Source organism: Amblyomma mixtum, chromosome 1 (genome assembly GCF_055824585.1).
Source record: "Amblyomma mixtum isolate Tamu chromosome 1, ASM5582458v1, whole genome shotgun sequence".
Lineage (NCBI taxonomy): Eukaryota > Metazoa > Arthropoda > Arachnida > Ixodida > Ixodidae > Amblyomma > Amblyomma mixtum.
In genome coordinates, this window is record NC_143012.1 from 181,510,306 (window position 1) to 181,534,177 (window position 23,872).

Sequence of the window (23,872 nt, forward strand, 5' to 3'; positions counted from 1 at the left end):
GTACTTCTCTTCGGTCGACCTCAGAAGTGGTTATTGGCAGATAGAAGTTGATGAGAGGGACCGTGAGAAAACCGCCTTCATCACACCGGACGGGCTGTATGAGTTTCGTGTCCTCCCATTCGGGCTCTGCTGTGCTCCTGCCACGTTCCAAAGAATGATGGACACCGTTCTCACCGGTTTGAAGTGGCAGACCTGTCTTGTTTATCTTGATGATGTCATCATTTTTTCCGCAACGTTCACGGAACATCTGCACCGCCTCAGGACCTCGAAGCCGTTCGATCCGCCAACCTCTCCCTCAAACCAGAAAAATGCCACTTTGGGTTCACCGAATTGAAGTTCCTCGGGCACGTCATTAGTGCTGAGCGCCGACCCAGAGAAGCTTGCTGCCGTTGCTGCCTTTCCGGTTCCTGCCCACAAAAAAGCAGTCCGACGCTTCCTGGGCCTGTGCTCCTACTATCGCCGCTTCATTAGAAACTTCGCCCAGCTCGCCAGCCCCCTGACACTCCTCACCCGTGATGACACGTCATTTTCCTGGGGCAACGAACAGCAGACCGCCTTCGACGAGTTACGACGCCGACTCCAATCGCCGCCCATCCTGGCACATTTCGATGAAGATGCTGACACGGAGGTGCACACGGATGCGAGCAACGTCGGTCTTGGCGCTGTTCTAGTACAGCGGCAAAATGGCGTCGACAAAGTAATTGCCTACGCCAGCCGCGCACTGTCGCGCGCTGAGTTGAACTACTCTACTACGGAAAAAGAATGTTTGGCGGTAGTCTGGGCCGCCGCTAAGTTCCGCCCATACCTGTATGGTAGACCGTTTCGTATCGTCACCGACCACCACTCGCTGTGCTGGTTGAAAAATTTAAAGGACCCTTGCGGCCGCCTAGCACGTTGGGCATTACGCCTGCAGGAATTCGATTTCACCGTCACCTACAAGTCGGGCAGGAAGCACACCGACGCTGACAGCTTGTCACGCGCTCCCGTCGAACCACCTCCTGAAGGCACCACCGATGATGATAGCTTTCTTGGAGCGGTCAGCACGTCTGAGCTCGTTTCCAGACAGCGTGCCGACGCCGAGCTGGGTCTGCTCATCGAACATCTCGAAGGCGGGCGACCTGAAATACCACGATACCTAGCTCGTGGACTATCATCGTTCTGCCTGCGGAGAGGGGTGCTTTATAAAAAGAACTCTACTTCAAGTCCGACAACTTACCTGCTCGTCATACCGTCCGATCTCCGGGATGAAGTCCTCCTTGCCTGCCATGATGAACCGACTTCCGGCCACCTTGGAGTTACACGGACCTTATCCCGAATCCGGAAGAAATATTACTGGCCCAACCTAACTTCAAGTGTCAAGCATTATGTCCGGACATGCCGGCAATGCCAGCGGCGGAAAAAACCCGCGCTCAAGCCTCCTGGACTGCTTCAGTGCATCGAGCCACCACAAATACCATTCGACAAAGTCGGCATGGACCTTCTGGGGCCATTTCCTCTCTCGTCGTCCGGCCACAAGTGGATCGTAGTCGCCACAGACTACTTGACCCGCTACGCTGAAACAAAGGCCCTTGCTCGAGGTACTGCCGCCGAAGTTGCCCACTTCTTTATGCACGACATCGTGCTTAGACACGGCGCCCCATCGGCCGTCATTACTGACCGAGGCAAGGCGTTTACAGCCCGACTTCTACGAGACGTCTTAACGCTTAGCCATACTGCGCATCGACCAACAACAGCGTATCATCCCCAAACCAATGGTCTAACGGAACGGCTCAACAAAACATTGGCGGACATGATCTCGATGTACGTCGACGTTGAACACAAAACCTGGGATGAGGTCTTGCCGTACGTCACCTTCGCATATAATACCGCGACGCAGGAAACCACCCAGTTCACCCCGTTCCGTCTCGTGTATGGCAGAGAGGTCCGCATGATGCTAGACGCCATGCTGCCGTATGGCGGCGCAGAGCTCCCCCCTGAAGCAGGCCACTTCGTGGAACAAGCAGAGCAGGCCCGTCAGCTGGCCCGCTTGCACATCAAGGACCAGCAATCCGCCGATGCCCGACACTATAACCTTCGGCACAGGGACGTGCACTACGAGCCCGGCGACCACGTGTGGGTGTGGACACCCGTGCGCCGCAAGGGATTGTGCGAAAAGTTTATAAATAGGTACTTTGGCCCGTACAGAGTCCTGCGCCGCCTGAACAGCGTCAACTACGAAGTTGTACCCCATGGAACTGTGATCGTCGGCCCTCAGCGTCAACGGCCTGAAATTGTGCATGTAGTGCGCTTAAAGCCGTACTTTTCGCGTGACTGAGCGCTGTGTTCACGCTGTGTTCCCGCTGTGTTCACGCTGTGTTTCTTACCTTTTTCCCCTTACCCCACGTGTGACCTTGACTCTCGCCGCATTTCATTTAGTGCACGTTGTATAGTTCACCTCACCCCTATTCTTCTTGTTTTTTTGCTCCTCCTCCTCTCACTGTACATACCCCATTCCACATCGAGACGATGTTTGCTTTCGCGGGGGGGGAATAATGCCACGCGCCTAACGCGCCGCGCGGCCTCCGCGCTGAATCGAAGACGACGACGAAGCGGCGGTGGCCTCTCGCGGCGCGCTTGTTCTGTTTTGGTGCCGTGGAAGCTGGCTCTATAATTAAAAGAAGGCTCCCAGTCTTGGGTTCTTGCCGACGCCTACCTTCGCGGCTCTTCTGGTCGTGACAATATAACAGCGTTTCTTTGGCAGCGTGGCTCTGCGCTCAGGGCGTCGCCTCCGTACTTGGGTTCAACAGTTGCCTCCGGTAGAGCAGGGAGAAAAGCAGTGGAAGCCCGCCCCTCCGCAGTGCTGCTTCGTATCTTGGCCATAAAAGCATGTCCCGCCGTGAAATGTCGCTTGAGGAGTTCCGATGCATTTGCGCATTGCTTCTGATATCAGCTGGTTTTGCGCGCATAATTGCACGTTTTGTATCTAAAACCACATTGTCGATTTAGAAAGATAAAAACAAACGTGTTCGCTCGCGATTTTGAGTACCCCCGATTCCGTCCGGTAGTATTGTGTCTTAAAGCTATGAATGTAAACGTATTTAGGTGATAATATTAAATAATAGTATTTTCAGCTACTACCACGGACATAATTAAGCCATGTTGAACAATCCGCCTGTATAGAGACCGCATTGTCGTACCTGTGTCGGCTTTTCGAAGCAAAATCTATTGATATAATCGAAAGAACCGGATTTGAATGCAGTGCGGCGACCACGTAGCTGCAGTGTGTCTGACTGGTGCTGCCAGCGTTCGAAAGAGCCTTCCAAAATTTAACTTTGCTAGCAGCCACGTGCGCCTAACTTTACGCCGCTCGAGAGACGAGTCATCTATCTGTTGTGAACACACTGACCTGAAACGACTTCCTTATACGACTCCCCAATCTCAAGTGGAGTCAGAATCGTTCGCACACATGAAAGTTTCTCACCGTCTTCTAATTAGAAGGATTGAGTTTCGACGCATCTTTCTCTGTACCTGTCTTTACAGTTCAGGAACTGTTCCGTCCAAATTTTTTTATATTCTTAATTCAAGTGTAGGGCAGCACCAATAACCAGAAAGGTCATTGCCACTGGTTGCTGAGTCACGATCCGGCTATTCATGCGTGCGACCATTTTACGCAGGTGACAGCAGCAATGCTTTTCCCGTCTCAGCTGCAAGCCCTGCTGCGCGAGATGCAGCGCACGGACCGCGGCCTACCCAGCATGCGTGCCATTGCCGTGACCGGAAGCGTGCTCTCAGCTTCCGTGGCCGAGTCAGCTCGCAAGGCCTTCATTGGCATCGAGAGATTGCTGAACGCCTACGGCATGACCGAGTCTTGCGGAGTCATGATTAGTCGGCCAAAAACGGGGAAGCCGCACACCGGAAGTGACGTCGGTGAGCCTGCAACGATGGTAGAGGTCAAGGTACGTCATAGAGAATACTAAATTTTAATTAAAAGGGAGGAAGTCTGAGGATGGCGAGGAGATGAGCACTAGCATTGCAGTACAAAATAGGTCCCTGCAATAGAGCACCAGTGAATTGTCTGGCATTCCGTAAATAGCGCGTGTGGACCAGATATACACGACGTTCCACCGAAGACGCTGCAATTGGTAAAAATGTGTGTTTTTTTTTTTGAGTGAGACAGGTTTTACGTTTTGTAGGGTTTACGTCCCAAAGCGACTCAGGATATGAGACCAGCCGTATAGGAGGCTGCGGATAATCTCTTCCACCTGGGGTTCTTTCAATGCGCGCTGACCTCGCACAGTACACGGGCCAGTAGCATTTCGCCTCCATCGAGATGCGAAAGTCGCGGTCGGGAACGAGCTAGGACCTCTAGGTTCAGCAGCCCAGCAGCGTAACCACTGAGCCAGCGTTGCGGCTGTATATTTAGTTAGAAGAGCCCGTTCCTAGGCATTGTCAGCGGTGCAGTGGATTGTAATACAGCTAATGAGTGCTAACTAGCAGGCAGGTTAACTAATCCTAAATAGTATACTTTTTACTTAGTGTAGTTAGGTTGCTTTTTTATTCAAAAGGATGTAGCCCACCGTGAGTAATATTGATCTGAGTTTTAGAATTTCGAAAACGTGGTTACCCTCAACCCTCAATTCTCAACAAACTTGGGCCGTTTCCCGCATCATTCGAAAATCGCGCGCCTGCGGCGAGTGAAACAAACGTGCCATGAAACAATCTCTGCCACACTATTATAAAAACAGAAACCGCAGAAAGAGACGGGACAGAATCAGGCTACAACCCAGGGCGTCACTTTTCCCGGCTTTTGTTCTTCATAATGTCGCAGCAACTGGCGTGCAACTTTACCCTTCTCTCCCATGCGCTTGCTGCAGAACTCACCGTTCCTCACTACTTAATTGCCTCAGCGCGGATTAGGCTTGATCCCTACGCAGCCGGGTACCCACCGGCTTCCTTACGGGTAAAAGATTGCCCCCGGTCTGATGCTCGGCTTTACAGCAGTAGAATGCTCCAGAAAAGGGTCTTGGACCAAATCGTTAGGTTAGGAACTGAGTTGCGCGATTTGGTGGACGTCGTGTTCGCGGTCCGCAGGCGCGAAAAGTGGTCCAAGTTGGTTGAATTATGGTGGCGAGGGTAATCGCGTTTTGGGGGTTCTAAAAACTGGTATCGTTACCTGTCACGGTGAATTACACGCGTCTAAATGAATGAGCAAGCTACAGGTAGTATTGCGAAAATTATATTTTTAGTATTAGTTGTTTAGCCTGCTGTTTAGCACGTTTTACCTGCATTCTGATATAGTACACCACTGGCGATGTGCCGAAAAAAAGTGGCTTTCTAGCCGAAACGTTATCTTTGAAAATTGCAGATGGCCTGCGTTGACAGATTCTGTATGTAAAAGGGGAATAAAAACTGGCTACTGGACGTGAGCGCTGCAGAGATGCGCGACGTCCAGTAGCCAGTAGTAGTCGCGTTCGCTCTCGTTACCGAATCCAAGACCCAGATCCTCACCTTCTCCGTTTATGGTGTCACCGTAAACGTCTTCAACGCTTCTTTCGCTCCCAACCACACAATGCCCAACTTTCCTCCCGGATCACTGCTTTGCGGGCCGAGATCGTCGCCCACTGCGCCTCCCTCGAGCACTCTCGTTGGAGTGCTCTTTGTGATGGCCTTGATTCTGCATTGCACTCGCGATCCGCATGGTCTCTCTTTAAATCCCTCCTTGGCACTAAGCCTGCCCTTGCTCCCACTCTAGCTAAAGCCCTCACTCAGGGGACTCCCTCCGAAGTTTTTGATCAACTCGCCTCTCTCTACCTCCCGCCCCCTCTGGCACCCTCCTACCCGGTGTACTCGGGTGGACCTAACCCCGATCTGGACCAATGCTTCACTCTCCGGGAGCTCGAATCTGCTCTGGCTGCTAATTCTACACGCTCGGCTCCCGGTGAGGATGCCATTACATACACCACACTTCGCAACCTTCCTGACTGCGCCAAAGAATTCCTCCTTCAAACCTACAATGATGCCTGGGAGAGCGGCTGCTTGCCGAGCTCCTGGACATCCTCCCTTATTTCTATGATTCCAAAACCGGGCAAACCTCCCTCTCTCTCTAACCTCCGCCCAATCTCCCTGACGTCGTGCGTTGGTAAGACCCTTGAGCGAATGGCTCTGACTCGCCTCTGATTTTCTTGAGGCACGGGAGTTCTTCCCCCATTCTCTCATTGGCTTCCGACGCCGCGTCTGTGCACAGGACATGTTTCTGATTCTCCAGCAAACGTTCCTGTCCCCTACACCTACTCAAATTTACGCACTTGTGACCGTCGATGTTCGCAAGGCCTTTGACGGAGTTTGCCACGATCACATCCTTTCTCAACTCGCCTCTTTGGATTGTGGCTCCCGCATGTACTCCTATATCCGCTCATTCCTCTGTAAACGTGTGGCTCGCTTTCGAGTAGATACCCACTTGTCTAACCCACACCACCACACCCGTGGCACTCCTCAAGGTGCTGTTCTCTCTCCTACCCTTTTCAATCTCGCTATGGCCCCTCTCGCCTCCCAGCTAGCTGAAATTCCCGACCTTCATCATATATTTTACGCCGATGACATCACTCTGTGGTGTTCATCTGGCTCTCCCGGTCACGTACAGGACACCCTGCAACGTGGCCTAGATCTCATCGACCCCTTTCTCACCACCGCTGGCCTCTCTCCTGCTCCTGAGAAATCCGAGCTTCTCCTTCTCAACCATTCCTCCTACCAGCGCTCACACAACCACTTCGTCTCTCTCCACCTTTCTGGCTCTCCCATTCCTGTCGTCACACAGTGCACAGTTCTTGGCTTCCCTTTGCATGCGGCTAAGAATGTGCAATCCCTTCACCGCGCTGTCACCACCTGCCACTCTGTAACTCACCTCCTGCGGCGCGTGGTCACTCGACGCTCAGGTCTCCACGAGGCTCACGCGTGCCGAGTTGCCCACGCGCTGGCCCTCAACAAGGTCTTGTACTTTGAACCCTACGCTTCCTTCACTCAGACTCAACTTAACGCTCTCGAGACTGCCCTTGTGGGCCTCTACAAGGCAGCTCTCAACCTCCCTATCACTACCTCTACCACTAAGCTCTTTGCCACAGGCCTCTTCCATCCTCTTCGTTCTCTTCTCAGTCTCCATCGTGACTCGCAGCTTGCCCGGCTTTCCCTTACCCGTCAGGGTCAGTGGTTATTGACTCAAGCGGGTATCTCGCCCATTCCAATCTCCCCGTTTACCTCTCCTATTCCCACCCCCGCCCCCAATCTTTGTATCCTTCCAATCCCGACCAACATGTCCCCCGTCCTGCACGCCGGACGTCGCCATGCGGCCGCACAGCACCATTCCCCTCTCTTTGATACCCAGGGTGTAGCTTACACGGATGCCTCCTTCGTGGCTCCTCGAGGTTCCTGCGGCTACGCCCTGTACCATCCACACCTCCCTGCTCCTGAAACCCACACCAGCGGGCCGTATCTACACCCTCCAGACGCATTGTCCCTCGAGGTCCTCGCCATTGCGCATGCCCTCCAGTCATTTTCCCTCCTTCCCTCTCTCCAAGAGTACACAGTCTATTCGGACTCACAAGCCGCTATACACCACATACAGAAACGCACCCTGACCCCTTCTCTCCAACAGGAGGTCGAACGAGCGGTCTCCGCACTGCAGCCTTCCATCGTTTTCCTCCGCTGGGTCCCTGGGCATTCAGGGATTGACGGCAATGAGCTGGCCCATCAGCTCGCCCGCGACACACTTTTCCGGGCACCGTTGATCCCCTGGCCCAAGCCCTCGGAGGACGGTGGGAGACTCACCCTTCGCCGCACCATAAAAGAGGTCTACCTTGAGCTCCGCCTCGACAAACGCCTTTACCCTCCCCCTCATCCATCACTCACGGTGCCGGAGTCTCGCCTTCTTCGGCACATTCAGATGAATGCAGTTATCACCCCGTCCCGCCTCTTCCTCTATCGCTATCGATCGGACCCTTCCTGTCCCAACTGCCCCTGTATCTATGCGGACCTGGCCCATTGCCTCTTCTATTGCCCGGCTGCTCAGCAGTCGGGTTCCTTCCCCCCACCCTCTCTATCCATCACCACCTGGCTCGACTGGCTTGGCGCTGAAGGGGAAGAAGAACAGCGGCTTCTGGTCGCCCAGGCGGTCGAAATGCTCGGCCTGTAAATTATGGTCGATTAAAAGTCTTTACTACTACTACTAAAAACTGGCAGTGAAAGCGGACTGCGATCAGTCTCCTCTACAAGGAAAATGATTAGAATATGAACCTGTAAGAGTATCAGCCGTATAGATCATAACCACAGCGATGTATTTAGTGAGCCGCATTCGAAAGAGCTTGCAATAAAATACATTTATTGATGCCGCCGCGGTGGCTCAGCGGTTATGGTGCTCGACTGCTGACCCAAAAGACGCGGGTTCGATCCCGGCCGCGGCGGCTAGTATTTCTTTGGAGGAGAAATTCTAGAGGCCCGTGTACTGTGCGATGTCAGTGCACGTTAAAGAACCCCAGGTGGTCGAAATTTCCGGAGCCCTCCACTACGGCGTCTCTCATAGCCTTAGTCGCTTTGGGACGTTAAACCCCATTAAACCTAAACCTAAACATTTATTGATGACATAGCAGCGCAAAGCAACTCAGGGTAGGACTAGCAGTGAAACACTCAGCACTTGAACATGCAGAAGAGAACGATGAGGCTGAAATAATTCATACGAAACCTAAGTACTCTTAACAGTGTGGGAAGGCAACAGCAGTTCACGATGGGAAGATAGATTTTGTAAGCGATATCGGCATACATCTACTTAACGCAAGCAGTGTCCACATGTCCGAAACTTCGGACTAAAGAGCTAGGAGATGATCGTGGCGTGCAATGCACTTGCGTAGGTACCATCAGGTGATGGAGGGCAGCTTACCTGTATCAGTGAATCAGATGGACAGGACTGCAGACCCGGCAGATAAGAGGGTGATCGATATTGTTGCATCGAAGGAAGCTTGATGGGGCATATGATAGGTGGCGCCCAGATTGGGCTGCGGTTAGTGTGGCTCGATGCTGAGTCCGCGCTGGTTGGACGCTCCCGTCACTACAAAAAGTTGTTTGTCGCAGTAGTTCATTTTGTAGCGCAGCACGGGCTCGTCAACGTGTCTGATGCGCTTGTCGCCACAACATTTCCTTTCGCTGAAGTGTCGACAGGTGGCGCGACGGTGTATATCTAATTATGCTTGGATAATAGCGAAAGTGGGAAAGTGGGCACAAAAACGCGTCAGCAGCTTCAGATGAACCCTGTGCCGGCCGTTCACCACAAGCGGCACTGCAAATCGCCTTTCTCTATGGTAACACAATACCCTTCGCACACCGCAGCGGTGGCCTAGTAGATTGAGCATCCGCTTCGCATGCGGGAGCTTCGGTGTTCGATCCCCAGTGCCGCGGGTTACCGACCGGTGATAGAATGGGTACAAGCTTCTCCTTGCCTGGCGTTTGGCTTATTCAGGGCGAAATGCTTGACAAGTCGGTCTTTCACCGCACCTTGAGTAAACAAAAAAATACCTTGTGCCATGGCGGTCTTTGGCCGCAGATGCACTTATGCGAGAAAAATTCGCTACCATCATCACAATCCCCGTCGTACTGCCCATCAAACAATTGCACCCAATCAACATAGGCGTGCTTATAGCTCCCCCCTCCCCCTTCTTCTGCCGGAAATTACCAATGCCCAACGCCGCTAGTTGCCCGTAGGAAACAGCTGTGACTGAGCTGTCTACATCGGTTGTTCGCGCGGATCCGCAGGATAGCAGGGGCTATCGGTACAGCGATACGTACAGCGACTGGGCACTTCCAGCAACTGACGACAGCACGGCTGTTGCTCGGCTCTAGGCAAAGCTCTAGGAATTTGTGGCAGAAGGCACAGGCACCGGGCTTTCCGACAGTTGGCGACGACCTCACCAGCGCCCGTTTGGGCCGAGGTGAAAATGGTAGGGCCTCATGCCCGCACATATATCTCGTGCAAATTACACGAGAGGGTATTTAGCGGGTGATATATCCTATAGCGGGGGACATATCCTAACAAAATCTTGTTGGCAGAAAAACCTCCCTGGATGCGGATGTTTGGAAAAAAAAATGTATTCGGAGTATTCGCGCAAGCCACTAAAATTAAATGCCCGAAAATGTAAATGGGCGTGTTTAATCCACCTAGCGAAAACTCCACGCCATTTGGCCACGAGGAAGTGCCATTAAAATTCATGCTCCGGGAACACGTAGCCTGTAAACGTTTTCTATCGCTTGTATATGTGTTCCTGCCCTGGACTTGACGGTGCCACATTTTCCAAGCAAATTCCTGAGCTTGTCATTCCCTTTCTGGCTGATCGGTCCTCACACGATTATTCGACATAGATCGCGGTACTGATAAATTCAAACTGAGTGCTTTCCACGCACGCAATTTGTGAGCGCCTACAGTGTTGTCATGGGCGATGAGAGAGGGTGGTGGAAGCCTCAGAGCCACGGTGTAAGAATGATCCTCAGAGCTTTGCCAGCCTGCGGGAGTCTTGTATATCAAAGCATGTTTCGGAATCGAATTTTCTTGGCCAGGCATTTTTAGAACGTGCCACACAGACTTTGCAGCCTTACAGTTGTCACCAGCATTCACATCATCGTTATCTTTATCCAGGTCGTAGCAAACACGTGAGCAAAGCCACTCCAAGTGTGCAAAGTGTGCAAAGCCGTCTCTTGCACCACTCGAAGTTTGGATCATCTGCCCTTTACGGAGAAATTTTCCTAATTAAGCAGAATGTGCACTATGCACGCATATCATGAAGTGAAATAGTAAGCAAAAATGTTTAGAGCCTGCTCTCCAGCGACGCCATCTTATACCTAGAGCCTAGCGAAGAAAAATATACACGTATGCCCTCTGCGTGTATCGGGCGTAAAAGTCCTGCATACAATTCAGTCTCACTATTAAAAGTGCAAAACCTTAGAGCTGGAATTGTTTTCTTGTTCTCATGAAATAGTTTTGTGCAGTTTGAACTCATTCTTTCGGCTTCACAGAACTTTACGCCACGTATCACAAATTTCTAGGTGGTGGATGTGGAGACTGGTCAGAAACTAGGCCCGCATCAAACAGGAGAGATCCGCTACCGGTGCCCATCCATGGTGAAGAGCTACTACAAGAGACCAAGAGAAAATGCCGAGCTCTTCGACAAGGAAGGCTGGCTGAAGTCAGGTACGAAACCGTCGGGACTGACATGGCCATTCGTTTTATGAAACTTATTGGAGCGCTGTCCGGAAGAGAGCAAAATAAAACAGGTAAGGCAGGCATACTACCATTGCTTGTTATTGGGATGACAGCAGCGGAACCACGGTTGTCAACACTATTGTGTGCACTTTCTACGAATCGAGGAAGAAAGAGTGAACTTGTCAGGCAGGTCGTTGAAGATGACCGAGTGGACTAATGCGCTAAGGCTGCACGCTACTAATTCGGCATTCTGCGTCGACAGCGCACTCCGCCAGCCTCGCTACCGACGTGCGACAGTCGTCTCCACCGAAGTCACGCCGTGTCCTCTTGATAAAAACTTATTTATTTATTTCAAATGCCTTGCAGGCCCATTGGACATTGTGTAAAGGGGGGGGGGGGGGGTAAAAATGATGTACAATGGATTATTAACCAAAGGAAGCAGAGGGAAACTTATGATCATGGTAAAAAAAGAAATCAACAATACGGTGCATTGATAACCAAAGGAAACATAAGGGAAACATACAGTCATGATAAAGAATATATCGATAAATTGGAGAAGTAGAAACGACGCGGAAATTACAGAAAAAAAAGAATAGGCGACACAAATTTAAACAGAAAAATAAAGAATAATGTGCTCGCGGAAAGTTGTAACAATGAGTAACACAGCGCGATTTCAAATGGACTGTTTAAATGCACTCTTTTTAAGTTAGAATAGCACTTTTTCTGCCATAGCATTGTCCGCGGTGTTGTAGATCCGAATACAGCGAAGGTGTGCTAATTGGCAGGATGGTTAACTAATATAGAACAGTTAACTTATTAACCATTACTGTTAGTCTGCTTGATTATTAAGATGCACGTAGCCTACCGTAATTAATATCTGTAACAGTTTTTAGATTTTCAAAAACGCGGTTGTCCTCAGTACTCTAGTCCAACGATTTTGGCTATTACGACAAGTTACGTTCACTAGACAGGTTGCTTTGACTGCAAGTTTCTCAAAAGCGTATGTATTTTGTCGTGATGTAGCCAAATATTGCTTAGCCACAGCGCCCAGAGTCGAATGCGTGCTCAGCGCCGAAACCTATGCCAGCCCTCCTGGTTAGCTCAATTTGTAGACTGACTGCTCCGGGGAAGCCGTGGTCCGGGATTGAAAAGCAGGACCAGGACGCATTTTTCTTTCAATGCGCTGGTACTTATAATGGCCATTGCCTGCACTTATCCGTTGCATGTTTGTTTTTCTGTCTGTCTGTCTGTCGTTCTGTTTGCCTGAAGCTTGCTTTGTGGCAGGTTGCCCTCCTGCCTGTCGGCTTCCGCTCAACCTGCCGAGGTCTGTGTGCATATATGTATACACCTGGTAGGCTGCCCACTTGCCACTACCCATCGGGTTGTGGGCAAACTGCAGACCGCGGCAGGTGGCTGTTCAATTTTTGATCGGTCGTGACAGCTGGCTCGGGAAGTGCAACCTGAGTCTCAAGAGCCCCATGGATGGCAGCCCCTGCCATTGCAGGGGAGTGGCTCGCCGCTTAACCGGTGCACCATTGCGCCAGGAGTGGAATAAGGACTCATAGATATCTATGAGTGTAAAGTAGAGAATGGCCAAGTCCGCATATGAGAACATTAACTCATTATCGTTATCGAAACAACTTTCACCGTGAACAATGGATTCGAACACCGGAACCGAAGTGAAACCAAAATGCTAGCTCACCTAATTCGCATTTGACTGAACAACGCAAACTGGCGCCGCGATGGCGTACATCTATAACATCAGCCTCGCGTGCAAGAGGACCGGTGTTCGAATCCAGGTGCCAGGCAATTCTCCACCGGGTTAAAAAAACTAACATAACATAATCAGGCCTGCATAACCAGGCCTGGGGTGCTGCCTTATCTCGGTGGCCAGAACCGGCAACGCACATCTACACCAGAACAGGATTTGGCCACCCTTGTGTGCTACTTCGTCGCATTCTTCTATGAACAAACCAATTAACCTTCGCCCCTTAGTCCTCAGCGGCTACGGAGCAACTGACGAAGGCGGCGGTCAGACCTGTGACGCAGCGGAGGGTGCTAAGAATCTCTGGCTCCGTACAGGCCGCCATTGGAAGCTGAACCTGGCAACGTTTAACGCTAGGACCTTATCCAGTGAGGCTAGCTTAGCAGTGTTGTTGGAGGAATTAGCGGGTATTAAATGGGAAGTCATAGGGCTTAGGGAGGTTAGGAGTACAGATGAGGCATATACTACTAAAGGGTGGGCATGTACTGTGATATTGTGGATTATCGAACAGACGAGAATGATGTGTGGGATTCCTCTTCAATCAGGATATAGCTGGCAACATAGAGAAGTTTTATAGTGTTAAAGAGAGTGTGACAGCTATCGCAATTAGGCTTAACTAGGCTGAAGGTGGGGCAGGCCTATGCGCCTATATCAAGCCTTAATGACCAGATCGTTGAAAGCTTCTATGAAGACGTGGAATCGGCAATGAACCATGTAAAATCACGCTATGTTGTACTGACGGGCGACTTCAGTACAAAGAAAGGCAAGAAGCAGGCTGGAGACCAGGTGGTAGGTGAATACGGCATAGCTTCTAGGAATAGCAGGGGAGAGTTATTAGTAGAGTTCGTAGGCGGAAATAATTTACGGATTATGAATACCTTCTTCTGCAAACGAGAAAACAGGAAGTCGACATGAAAGAGCTCCAATAGTGAGACTAAAAACGAAGCAATTGCTTACTACTAAGCGCTACTAAGTGCTCACCCCGGCATCGTACAGAATGTGGAGTTTATTGGAAAGGTGTGTTGTAGCGACCACAGAATGGTAAGCTTAGATTTGAAGAGGGACGGAGGACGCTGGTGAAGAGGTCACCCAAAAACGAGCTAGCGGTAGGAGGGAAAGTATAGGAATTCAGGATTTCGCTGGAGAACAGATATTCGGGTTTAACAGAGGATGAAGACCGTAATGTTGAAACAAGGAACGATAATCTCACATCAATCGTTCCGGAGTGCGCCGTAGAAGTAGGCGGCAGGGACGGTTAGAGAGGATACCGGCAAGCTATCTCAAAAGATCTAATTAAGAAACGCCAAAGCATGAGGGCGTCTAACTCTACAGACAGAATAGAACTAGCAGAGCTATCAAAGTTAATGAAGAAGCGCAAGGTAGTCTACATAAGGAAGTTTAATGTGGAGAAAATCGAGCATGCTCTAAAGAGCGGGGGTAGCCTAAAAGTGGCGAGAAGGAAATTAGGCATAGGTAAAAACCAGATATATGCGCTGAGAAACAAAGAGGGCAACGTTATTAGCAATATGTATGGCATAGTTGAAAGAGGCGAAAAGTTCTACACAAATCTGTACAGTAGCCAATGCAATAAAAACGTTAATGAGAGAGAGTAGCCCACAGGAATGGGACATCCCGCCAGTAACGAAAGAGGAAGTAAAGAAAGCCTTAAGAGTAATGGAAAGCAAGAAAGCAGCTGGTGAGGATCAGGTAACAGCATATTTGTTGAAGGACGGCGGGGATTTTTGGGCTAGAAAAAACTAACCACCCTGTATACGCAATGCCTTGTGACCCGGAGCGCACCAGAAATTTCGAAGAACGCTAACATTATCTTAATTCATAAAAAAGTAGACGGCAAAGACTTGAAACAAGTACACATCGATCAGCTTAGTGTTCGTTTCCTACAAGGTATTTACTAGGGTAATCGATAACAGAGTCAGGACAATCTTAGACTTCAATCAATCAAATGATCTGGCAGGCTTTCGTAAAGAATACTCGACTATAGACCATATTCACACTATAAATGAGGAGGTAGAAAAAAGAGCAGAATATAACCGAAGCCTATGTATAGCCTTCATCGATTTCAAGAATGCATTTAAAGTGGAAACCTCAGCTGTCATGCAGGCATTGCGGAATAAGGATGTAGAAGAGTGTTTTGTGCAAATATTGGAAGATATCTATAACGGCTTCACAGCTAGCACAGTCCTCCAGAACTTTATCAATAAAATTGCAATAATGAAGGGCTCTAAGCAGAAAGACACGATCTTCTGCGTTTTCTGCGTTTTCTGCAAATTCACTGCCTGTATTTTAAACATTCCGCGTATTCCACTGTATGCCTTGTAAGGGGCACGTACCTCGTCAAGCCACCTTTGGCTTTTTGTCCGTGCCCCTAAGCATCTCAGGATGTTTGAATAAATTGATTTTATGATGATTTGATCTCGCAAATTCTATTCACCGCCTGTTTACAGGAGGTAGTCCCAGGCCTGAAATCGGAACAGTTAACGATAAGCGTTAATAGAGAATACCTAAGCAATCTCGATTCGCTCATGGCATTGTCTTGCTAAGTCACTCAGGACATGAACCTCAAAGTATGATCAATGACTTAGACAGGTAGAGCAGAGCAGTGGATCTAAAACTTAAAATGCAGAAAACCAAAGTAATGTTCAACAGTCTAGCAAGGGAAGAGCTCTTCTCAATTGGTGGCGATGTGCTCTGTGTAGTAAGGGAATATGCCTACCTAGGGAAGGTAGTGACCGCTGATCGTGGTTATGAGAATGAGAGGAAAATAATTACAAGGATAAGAAAGCGGTGGAGCGCATATGGCAGTTTATCTCAGATCATGAATGGCAATTTACCAATATCCTTGAAGAGAAAAGTATTCAACAGCTTTATCTTACCGGTACTCACCTATGAGGCAGAAACGTGGAGGCTAACGAAGAGGGTTCAGCTAAAGTTAAGGACAAACGGAGTGAGCTATGGAAAGAAAAATTATTATTGTAATGTTAAGAGATCGGAAGCGGGCGGAGTGGGTGAGAGAACAAACGCGCGTTAATGACATCCTAATCGAAATCAAGAGGAAGAAATGGGCTTGGGCAGGGCATGTAATGCGAAGGCAAGACAACCGCTGGTCCTTAAGGCTAACGGAGTGGATTCCGAGAGAAGGCAAGAGTAGCAGGGGGCGCCAGAAAGTTTGGTCGGCGGATGAGATTAGGTTTGCGGGGTACGGTGGCCGCAGCTGGCAAAGGACAAGGAGAGGCATGGAATAGTCCTTTGGCCTTCAGTGGGCGTAGTCAGGCTGATGATGATGCTGATGATGGCGCAAATGGACCGTAATTTTTTTCTTTAACAGCGTAGTTTCTGTCGAAGCTGTATAGCTTCCCTTTGTAGCCCTATGGCTGCGCGTGGATTGATGCTAATAAGTTACTCCCTTATTACAAATGTACTCCAACTCGGAGGAGTTCCCTAAAAAGCATTTGACCAAGCCGTATCGGTCACGAAGGCGCAACTGCAGTCAGATCAAGCAAGGACAACGCGAGAGAGACCCGTCCTGCCCCATGATGGTTGAAGTGCGAGCCTGCTTATTTTCTCTTTCGAATTAATGAGGCTTTCGGCTAGGACACCAAAGAAGTGACTACTCGTTCCGAAGGGGCGAGCGGAAATATCTTAAAAATAATCGTACTCTGCTGCCACTCCCAGGAAGGGAATGGGTCCGCCGCCTCGTCTTGGCAAGATGAAAGCGATTAGACATTCGCCCACCTATGTCATCGATTGACGTTTTTTTAAATTGAAAAGCTGCTATAGGGAGCTTATCCACGCCGGAAGTCGTCTTGCTGGATGCGTCGCTTGCTCGGCTCTTGCGTCTGTTCTGCGCGCCAAGCAGTCAGGTGGGAGAGAAAAGCGATAGACGTCGAAGACACCGGCAAAGGCTGTCGTCATAAATTAGCAGCAGCATTCGTATCGGTTAAGGCAGCGGGTCTGCTGAAAATTTGGTTTCTTTGCATATTTGGCCTGTGTGTTCTTTTGTATTGCATTTGTTAAAGTCTGGTGAGCGAGACGTAACCCAGACACCTCCCGCTTGTTACCCTTCGAGTGAAGGCACTCCCTGAACAAGGGCAGGGGAGGGAGCCAGGGGTTGAAGCGAACCGAGAGCCCCTCCGTCTGGAGGAACGAGAGAAAATGGTTTGGTTTGGTTTGGTTTGGTTTATGGGGTTTAACGTCCCAAAGCGACTGAGGCTATGAGAGACGCCGTAGTGAAGGGCTCCGAGAATTTCGACCACCTGGGGTTCTTTAATGTGCACTGACATCGCACAGTACACGGACCTCTAGAATTTCTCCTCCAAAGAAATTCCAGCCGCCGCTGCCGGGATCGAACCCGCGTCTTTCGGGTCAGCAGCCGAGCACCATAACCGCTGAGCCACAGCGGCGGCTCGAGAGAAAATGGTAGAAGGGGCGAAGAAGGGGGAGGTAGATTGTTTTTTCATGTTGTAGTAAGGCAAGTTACCTAGAACGACAACAGTCTACTGTCATTGACGCATTTGGTACTAAACGACGAAAAAAATTATATCAGCTACAACAGTGACCTCGCGTACATTCCCCGACCTCTCATGTTTTCCGGTCTTCACCCCTCCAGAAGGGCAAATTCAGAAGGAAAAAGCAGCCTCGGTGAGGGGAAAACTTTCCACGCGGCTCTATGGCTCCTACTGGCTGATTTGCCGTTGACTAGCCGACGCCACGGACGACTCATGTCAAAGACGCCCAGAAGGATGTGCTGTGAGAAACAAGGGCGGCTGACTACTCTGCCTTTTCGGACCTGGCCGTACCGTCGATGACGACGCAGAATGCTAATTGTATGCTATCGGATGAGTATCATGCTCCCAAAGTCGAACAACAGCGGGAACGCCGTCGCGGGGAGAGCGTTGCGCTGCATTGTTCGCATTATGGAACAGCTTAGCCGATTTCATTTTCTGGTAGGGTGACCACAACATGCGGCTTCTGACAGCGTGGTGCACCATACGCGATGCGTATTGATGCTGCTCTATTTGGGAGAATAAAGGCTGCGACGCGCATCGAGCCGTCTGTAACCGGGAAAAGAAAGGCGTCTGGGCTCGATAGATGCAAAACCAGTCCAAAATGAAACTGGGCGAGCCATGGCCACGATTCATTGGCTTCCCGTTTCTTACCACAGTAAGAGGTCGAAGGTTTGAAATTGCTCCACTGCGGACTAATAAATCTCATCGAGCACCAGGCGTCGCGTGTACTTCGCTACATTTCTTGATTCTTAATGAATGAGCTAATGATTTCTAATGCCTCTACCCGAACTAAGCGACATAGCTCTTGCAGGCGATTGCGGCTACTACGACGAGCACGGGCGGTTCTACATCGCTGACCGACTGAAGCACATGATAAAGTGCATGGCCAACCAAGTGGTTCCTGCCGAGCTAGAAGAGCTGCTGCTTCGCGAACACTCTGCCGAGATCGCCGAGGTGTCCGTCGTGGGCCTGCCACACGGCGAGCTAGGAGAGGCACCTGCAGCGGCTGTCGTACTCACGGAAGAAGGCAGCAGGCGCGACCGCCAGGGACTCGTCGAGAGCTTCAATGGCACTGTGCAACGTGAGTACTTGGTGGTGCAGTCTGTCTTTCACCTCTGCGGACACGGCATGCAGGTCAGGAGGGAAGCCTGGATAGGTCGAGGTGCCTTGTTTTCGAGATACGTGCTGTTCAGAATTTCGTTGGCCATACGAGTTCACATACTCCTATGTACACAGAAACAAGCACACGCTGAAACCACGCCTTCTTAACTAATTCGATACACAGGCGCACGTGGTGTTTCCCCACCCGGTATAATATTTATTTGCTCTCAGCGATAGCGGCGGAGACATCAAACCTATCTCCCCAGCCGAAGCCTCATGAGAAACGTCTCGGTAGTCTTCCTTTTTGGCCCGTTTAAAGATGCGTACAAGATCATCGTGCAGTGACATTTGTTGGGCTATGATATCTTGAGCGATACGAAACATATCAAACAAATGGAATTAAACCCCATCAATTCTGACGCCCTTCATTAATCCTGTTCCTTCTAATGCGATAGAGCGAGGGCACTGCTTATGTTGGTGACCTTTTCGCCGACAAAAGCCTTTCCCATCTCGACGAAGTTTTTAAATTTGAACTAAATGAAGCAATACTTTCTTCGCAATGCCTGTAGAAAACAGAACATATCATAATTAGTGAAGACGACTCTGCAACTCGCGGTGTGCACCAAAGCTAAGGCAGTTCGGTAAATATAAACCTGGTTCTCAAATGTTTTTTCTTCGTTACGAAAAGTAGTTTTGAATGTGAAATGTGAAGTGCACTGTCCGAGCTCAGGCAGTGCACGCAAGGTCCATTCACGGGGCGAACACAGTGGAAGCCATGCGACTACTCCATCAGATTTATCCAGGGGAACGGCAAAGAGCAGTAACTACAGCTTTTTCTCGCGTAGCAGTCTTACTTGGTGACCTGCGAAGTTTACTTAACAAACATCCCCCTCTATCATGTTCCACGCACATCAGCGCTTTATACGAATGTAAACTCCAATGAAATAATTCATGATGCACCTTCTTTTGGGATTAATCATGATGGCAAAACCACGCGCCGAAAGTTGGGTACATCTATAACCCTGAATAAAGCAGGGTGTTGACCCGGAGCCGAACCTGTACCCAAAACCGGATCCGAACTCGTATTTTTGCCTGGAACCGCGATGTAACCGAAGTGATAAAATTTACGCCATTTTGGAACTGCACTTGAAATGGAACGATTCAAGAGAACTGTTCCGAACGGTTTCAGGACTCAGTGCCGCCCAACTTTTTGCAACCTGGGATATACTTTTTCCAGAGAAAATGAGACATGCTAGGGGGTAGATTTACCGACCGAAAGCTGACTGCGCTAGGCAGTCCGAAAATGGAACCAGACTATGTTTTCGGGAATTCTAAAGCGTTCTACGCAAGATTGATGTGAAATCCTGAGTTTATTACCTTACCGTGTTCTCGTTTCATGTATTTGCGTATGGTTTTAATCGATTTGTAACACTGCTCGAACTCATAACACACCGAGTGAGAGTAGATTGCCTTTTTTGTGTCATGTAAATTAAATATGTGAAACACAGGTGCAACTACCCACCCACGCAATGCAACAGTTACTTCTCATACAGCTGATACTAAATAGGACCCCCACGATGGCTCAGTGGCTGTGGCTCTTGTCTGCTGATCCCAGGACCGCGGGTTCGATTCCAGCCACTGGGGTCGGATTTCGATGCTGGGAAATGCGAAAGCGTTGGTGTACTGTGCGATGTCAGCGCATGTTGACCCAGCTGGTCAGTCTGTAGTCCTCCAGTACACGACGTTCCTCAGAGCCCTCGTGTCCCTTAGACACGTTAGACCCCAAGTAGTACTGCTATTAATACAAAATAAAAGATGTATAAATTGGTGCCGATTTTTAAAAAAATAATTAGTACACTCTGTTGCACGCGACATAAATAGGCAAGAAAAGGCGGGCTGGTGGCAGCGGTAGAGATGCTTAAGATAAAAAACATTACTTCCTTTTTTAGCCTACTTTGCGAAATGCGACATACACGAGCGGTATAGGGATTCAAGGCCATGCTTCAGGCAAAGGTCAGTGGATTTGGTGATCGGGAACCTTAGTGGCAGCGCAATTTTAAATTTTGTGACCGCTTCACGCACCTTAAGAGGACGCGGTTGCTTTTTTTTTTCTCAGACAACATGAGATATGCAAGCGCGTAGATTTATTCGCCCAAAGCTGTCTGCGCTAGTCAGTAAGAAAATGATATGCAGTATACAACAACGAAATTGAAAGGATTCATCACTGGGCTCTTATTTCATTTCCCACCCGATAAGGCAGTTAGGGAGTCTGCGTAAATGACGGATGTGCACATTGTTGCGAGGTGCGGGCTGTGGATTCGATGAAGGCTTGGAAATGGGTCTTTATTAAGAAAATGTGACCCAAAAGAAAAGAGGGCCCCCGGCCCTTAGAAGGTACAGGCTGGCTCCCCGAGCAGCTGCTCTCTTCCGCTGCTGGAGGACGACCCTCCTCGTTGACTCCCGTGCGGTCACTCTGCTCCCACGAACGCCGTGCCCACGTGACCCAGCTGGGCGTTCTCGGGAGGAAGCGTCCCTCTGCGCTGACGGTCGCGCTCTCGAACGCCGTGTCCACGCGTTCGCGTCCCTGGACATTTACGTTCGCGTTTTCGAACGCCGAACATGAGCCCCGCGTCCGTGAAGAGGCCGGCACCCTGCGACGCCGAGTAAAGGTCCGAACGCTCGCGGCACAAACAGTTTCCGGATCTCTGGCCCACAGGCCCGCAGTGTCTTGCAACGTAACAACATTTTCTTTTCTGTGATGTGTCTTATGGTTGATAGGATACCATAACTTTCGGCAGTAAATATGCTTGGATGTTTGTTCACATTTTTTATTTGCAAAACTTTTGTCCATGTGATGCACATGGAACTAGTGAAGACTTGGAGGCGTTACTGTAAAACTTATCGAACCTGTACTTTGCCTGCGAGGACATGAAGTGTTACTCTATAGCAATCGATAGGCTGGGTGTTTCTATTTCGAGGAATGCAATTCGCAATTAACAGCCTGCATTTTCGAAGTTACAATGAGATTTCTGCGGAGATCATTTGATGACTGGAAGCCGGAATGTTCAGGTTTCGATATTCTTCGCTACTGTGATGGCATGTGGTGGTATTAATGCCGGTTTTGTCAAAAACAGTTCTGTGCTTGTTGTGTCAAGCAGAAGCTGACGGTTTGGATCTCGAGTTGGGGTAGTACCTTCGCGAGTAAGCTATGCCTGTAAAGTTTCTTCGTTCCAGTGACCATCGGTCCACCTGCGCATAGATTTGGTGGTGGCGAAAAAACTTTTATTGGGGCCATCTTTGAGAGGAAGCTAGTGGGGAGGGGATAGGGATAAGGGGGTAGAAGGAGAACAGTGTGCCCTTGCCATCGCTTACGCGGCCATGATCCGCGCACTCTGGCGACCTTTGGGGCCCAGATCACCATCCGGAGCTGAACCTCCGGTTGTGAGCTGTGCAGCACGGCCTCCCACCTCCCCTGGCTGCCGAGTGTAAGAAAAGGGGGAGGAGTTGGACTATTAGGGTACTCCCTAAGTATGTGATAGACAACCGCCTTGGGGAGTTGGCATAATTTGCAGGCCAGACGACAGTGAACACAAGAAGAGTTCCGAAGAAAATCTGTATCTCAGACTACTACTTGACACAAACTCTTGAAAAGAATCAACATTACCCTCGACGACGAAATGTCAGGTCAGCATAACATTTCTGTACGCCTAGCAAAAAACCTTTATATTCCACCTCTCTTCAAAACCACCAACCCTGAGCATGACAAAGATCATCGAACAGCTCGAGCAGCCCTCCATAAGCCCCACGCAGACATCCAGACGGTGCGCAATATTCTACACATCGGTCTATGGTATCGAGGTACTTAAGTGTCATCACAATCCCTGCTCAGCTTTACCTCTCAGACAAGTTCAACATCCTGTCGGGGCTGAAGAGAGCTATGTCTCTGGCCATTACTCAAAGAAATGAAAAACACATATGTTCTGATTCGAAATCAGGCATTACAAATTTTGCCAAACAACGAGTTCAGACACAAGCACTTCATGTTGTGTACAGTGCTATAGCACCGAATCAGCGTATAACACTCACCAGAGTTGCTGCGCACTGCGGACATCCGTGGAATATGGCCACACACAATCACGCCCGAGAACTCCTCGACCGGACGGTCGGTGGCCTCCCCACACTCTGCAGTGCCAGGGCACGCATGATGACATGCCGTGAAATCACGCTCATTACGCGGTTCCCAACTAGTTTACTCCCCTCCCCTTAAATAATTCAATAAGGCTGAGCAAGTGGTTTTGTGATGGATCAAAACAGACACTGTTGCTCGACGTAGAGGCTAGCAATGAGGCTAGCTCGAAAAGCACCGGCGGCGGGAGAGAGTCCGAGGTGGTGGACTGGGTCAAGAATCTTAGGGCACACCTTGATGCTGACTCGAACGTTATCGAACAATAGTCATTGCGTGACAACACTAGACTATTCAGAAGGCTGAAGAGCCAGTCGCTGTCCGTACCCCATGACTAATGTGAGAGGATTTTCAGCAGGTTCATTGCTGCATCATTCTCGTTCACTGTGTTTCTTTCAGTTTCAACTGTTCGTTGTTTGAGATTTAAAAACAAATTTATGAACTGCAACATCATGGACAATGTAGTCTTTGGTACCGAGAAGGCTCTCAACGTTTAGTGTCATGTTGACGTCAAGCCTAATGCCATGTTCCTTAGAAAATAGCACACAGGCAATCTTTTCACAGTGAAGTTTAAACCCATTGTCGTCAGCCCAGCTAGAGAGTTTGATAACTACCAGCTAAATCTGCCGTTCACAATAGCCAAATTGCTGGACTAGAAACTTATCTGGACATCACGAACCTACACAGAGGTGGAAATAGTTTTGCACAACACGCAATTCATTTTACCCCTTTGCGGGACACCGTTCTTTTGTGCGAACTGGTTTGACAATTTGTTTCCAACATGAGCTATGGAGGTATGTTCAGAGAGGTAGCTTCTATGGTATTCAGCATGTTCGCGGATACTCCATGGGAACGCAGATAACGGAGGATTCCAGAACGCATGCCGTATCATATGACTTTGCAGGTCAAAGAACACAGATAGACAATACGGTCTATGAGGAAAATCATCCAGAACGTATAAGTCAAATGCGACAAGCTGGTTAGTCGTTTACCCGCCAAACCTCAAGATGGCTTGTACTGCCTAGAATCCCTTGAATTGAAGATAACACATAAGAAGGAGATTTATTATTTTTTACTAGTTA

At 49.5% G+C, this 23,872-nt stretch overlaps 1 protein-coding gene across 1 annotated transcript in view; it reads left to right on the forward strand.

The window, feature by feature from the left end:
• The window catches only part of LOC149370145 (luciferin 4-monooxygenase-like), a 243,308-nt gene that overhangs the window by 210,826 nt on the left and 8,610 nt on the right, over positions 1-23,872 (forward strand). The window contains exons 11-13 of the mRNA XM_089576968.1: positions 3,654-3,935; positions 11,059-11,203; positions 18,318-18,587. Of these exons, the coding sequence (XP_089433094.1) occupies positions 3,654-3,935; positions 11,059-11,203; positions 18,318-18,587 (697 nt within the window). The remainder of the gene's footprint in view (positions 1-3,653; positions 3,936-11,058; positions 11,204-18,317; positions 18,588-23,872) is intronic.